At 62.9% G+C, this 3,069-nt stretch overlaps 1 protein-coding gene across 1 annotated transcript in view; it reads left to right on the top strand.

Annotated features, from left to right (window-relative positions):
* The first annotated feature begins 38 nt into the window (after window positions 1-38).
* TST (thiosulfate sulfurtransferase) overlaps window positions 39-3,069 on the top strand; it is a 10,184-nt gene continuing 7,153 nt past the window's right edge. The window contains exons 1-2 of the mRNA XM_006156526.3: window positions 39-304; window positions 957-1,570. Coding sequence (XP_006156588.1) covers window positions 976-1,570 — 595 coding nt within the window. The 5' untranslated portion in view covers window positions 39-304; window positions 957-975. The remainder of the gene's footprint in view (window positions 305-956; window positions 1,571-3,069) is intronic.

Genomic DNA, 3,069 nt, shown 5'->3' with positions numbered 1-3,069 from the left:
CGCCGCTGCCCCCTCCTCCCACTAGCAAGGTCCGGGGGACGCCCGTGCCGCTAGCGCCGCCCCGCGCCACCCTCGCGCCGTCCGGCGTTCCCAGAGGCACCCTGAGGGTCTGAAAGGTGCAGAGCGCCTAGAGCAGGGCCGGGGCCGGGCGTGACCAGGCGACTGGGGCTGCGGAGTCGCGGTGGACGGTGCAAGGTCCCCCCTCGGCCGGCGACACAGTGGTTCGGGCCACCCAGGGAGCTTCAGGCTCCGGGTTTGAACCTGCCAACTTCTCCAGCGAGCGCCAGCGAGGCGGCGAGGGCGAGTGAGTGCGGCGGCCAGGCGCCCGGGGCTGGGCCCGCCGCTGGCCACCTGCGGCCCAGGGGAGGGTGTTGGTGGCGAAAGCGAGGCAGGGTATCCCGGAACCCTTGGATCAACTAGGGCAGAAGGCACGGGTGGGCGGCTGGACTCCGGGCATTCTGGAGGCAGGCGAGCGGGGGTGCGGCGAGAGGCCGCAGGAGAGCTTGCGGAGGCGAGGGCGTGGCGGGGCTCCAGCGGCTGCCTCCCCGTGCGCCCACCCCCCATCCCTCCCTGGAAGGGGGATTCTGAGCCCAAGGTGCCATTGCCCCACCGTCCAGGGCATGTTTTCACCGCTCTTGTTTGGCTGGGGAGTTGAGTGTTGTAACTTCTAGGGGCCGGACCCCTCCCAGCCAGCTCCCCCAGTTGGAGCCCTCAGAAACTCCTGTCCCACCTCCTGCTTCTGAGCTGCGGCCCAGGCCTGTAGGAGGGATGGGGCAGGCTTTCCTTAGGGGATCTGCAGACCCGTCCCCCTGCGTGCCCCAGGCCCACTGGTTGCTGTAAACACGACACCCTGGGGGGCGGGGGTGCAGTGGGAGAAGGCTCCTCCCCAGGCCCCACCCCACTACACATACACAGTCCTCCTCATTCGGCTCTTTCCCGGTTCCCACCCGCGCCAGGTGACAGAGAGCCGGAACCATGGTCCATCAAGTGCTCTATCGGGCGCTGGTCTCCAGCAAGTGGCTGGCGGAGTCGGTCCGGGCTGGCAAGGTGGGGCCTGGCTTGCGGGTGCTGGACGCGTCCTGGTACTCACCAGGCACCCGCGAGGCGCGCAAGGAGTACCTGGAGCGCCATGTGCCCGGCGCCTCCTTCTTCGATATAGAGGAGTGTCGGGACACCGCGTCTCCCTACGAGATGATGCTGCCCAGCGAGGAGGGCTTCGCCGACTACGTGGGCCGCCTGGGCATCAGCAACGACACCCACGTGGTGGTGTATGACGGTGACAACCTGGGCACCTTCTATGCTCCCCGGGTCTGGTGGATGTTCCGCGTGTTTGGCCACCGCACTGTGTCTGTACTCAATGGTGGCTTCCGGAACTGGCTGAAGGAGGGCCACCCAGTGACCTCTGAGCCCTCCCGCCCAGAGCCAGCCATCTTCAAAGCCACCCTGGACCGCTCTCTGCTCAAGACCTATGAGCAGGTGCTGGAGAACCTCCAGTCCAAGAGGTTCCAGCTGGTGGATTCACGGTCCCAAGGGCGATACCTGGGCACTGAGCCAGAGCCGGATGCAGTAGGTAGGTGGCCGGGTGGGTCGGGGTTCCCTAGTGAGTATGGCCCAGTGGCATGGGAGAGGCCTTCTCGAGCTTTTGCCCTCAGCCCCCCTCACCCCCATGGGGGCCTCCATCTCCCCTCTCCAGTGGGAGGGTGGAGCCGAACCTGAAGGCTTTGCAGCTCTGTTGCATGAAGACTTACATATGTGTGTCTGTAGCCGAGTGCTAACAAGTGACCTCGCATCTGTGTGGGGTGGCCTCAGCAGAGGTGACTGGTGGCATGCCACCCACACCTGCCTCCAGGAGCCAGCTCCACTGCTAGGGTGTAGCAAAGAGGGGTTCATGAGCCAGTGTCTGCACCGCCTCCCCAGCACGCATTCAGCTGGCCTCTCGGGGCCACTCCCTTCCCCAGAAACCTTTATACATGTCAACAGTGTGCTCCCCCAGCACCCCTCCCTCCTTCCCGCTCTCCTGGGCCCCTTGACTGGTGTTTGCTTCATAAGCTTTCCGGGGAACCCAGCCTGTTGGCAGAGCTGCAGCAGCAGCTGGCATTTCATGCTGGACACTGGGTACTTCGTTAGCCCAGCCGCCTGATTTACACCCCCATTTTAGAGGGGGGCCTGAGATGTGAGGGTGTTCAGTTACTTGCTCAGTTAAGTGGTAGAGCCGAGATTTGAACCCAGTGCTGCCTTGTTTCAATCAGTGCTTTCAACCTGGTTGCTCACCATTCTGCCCCACCCCCATATCCCAAGGCTGGGAGGGAGTCCCCTCCACTAGGCAACCCCAGGAAGAGGGCTCCAGTGACCCTGCTGTGAAATGGGAGTCCTGGAGAATTCTGCACTGCTTTAGAATGGGGGCCTCGGGCGAGGAAATGCTGAGTTCTAGAAGCTCCTAACCCAAGAGCCCCGGAAGTCTTGCCTTTCCTAGGTGCAGGGCTGGAGTTTCCCCGCCGTCACATCTGCTGGGCACCTCCCTTCCTGGACACCTCTGGTGGCAGGGACCTCACTTATCTCTGGAACCCTGGGGACCCTCCGGGTGGCCAGCACTCCTGTAGTTCTTCCCACAGGGCCCCTCCAGTGCCAGGTGGAACTGGAGGGCAACATTTCGTCTAACTTGGTGAAAAATGTCTTTTCCTCTCTGTGCCTCTTAGGGAGCGAGATCTCTGTGGAGCCATTTTGCACACTCTCAAAGCTGAAGGGCCTTGTCTAATGGGGGAAACTGAGGCTCACAGAGGGAAGTGGGGACTAAGACCACATAGTGCATTAGGGACAGAGCCAGGAGAGTGGGGTACTTCCCTCCCGACTGTGGCTTTTCCCAGGCCCCGTGTTTTTCTTGCTCAGCTTGCTCTCTGAAGGCCTGGAGCTGAAGATTCAAGTTCATTTGGCACCTTCCAGAGACTTGGCAAGGAAAGCCTGCAGCCCTCTCCTGGCTGTGGTTCAAGATGCATTCTCTCCTTGGGACTCCAGTTGCCACTTGGGGGGGGGGGTGGGGGGGGGGGTGGGAGGGGAGGGCTGGTTCTCCAG

Source organism: Tupaia chinensis, unplaced genomic scaffold (genome assembly GCF_000334495.1).
Source record: "Tupaia chinensis unplaced genomic scaffold, TupChi_1.0 Scaffold000496_1, whole genome shotgun sequence".
Classification (NCBI taxonomy): Eukaryota; Metazoa; Chordata; class Mammalia; order Scandentia; family Tupaiidae; genus Tupaia; species Tupaia belangeri.
Note: the sequence above shows the minus strand (reverse complement) of the source record. Positions and strands in the feature narration are given on the sequence as shown.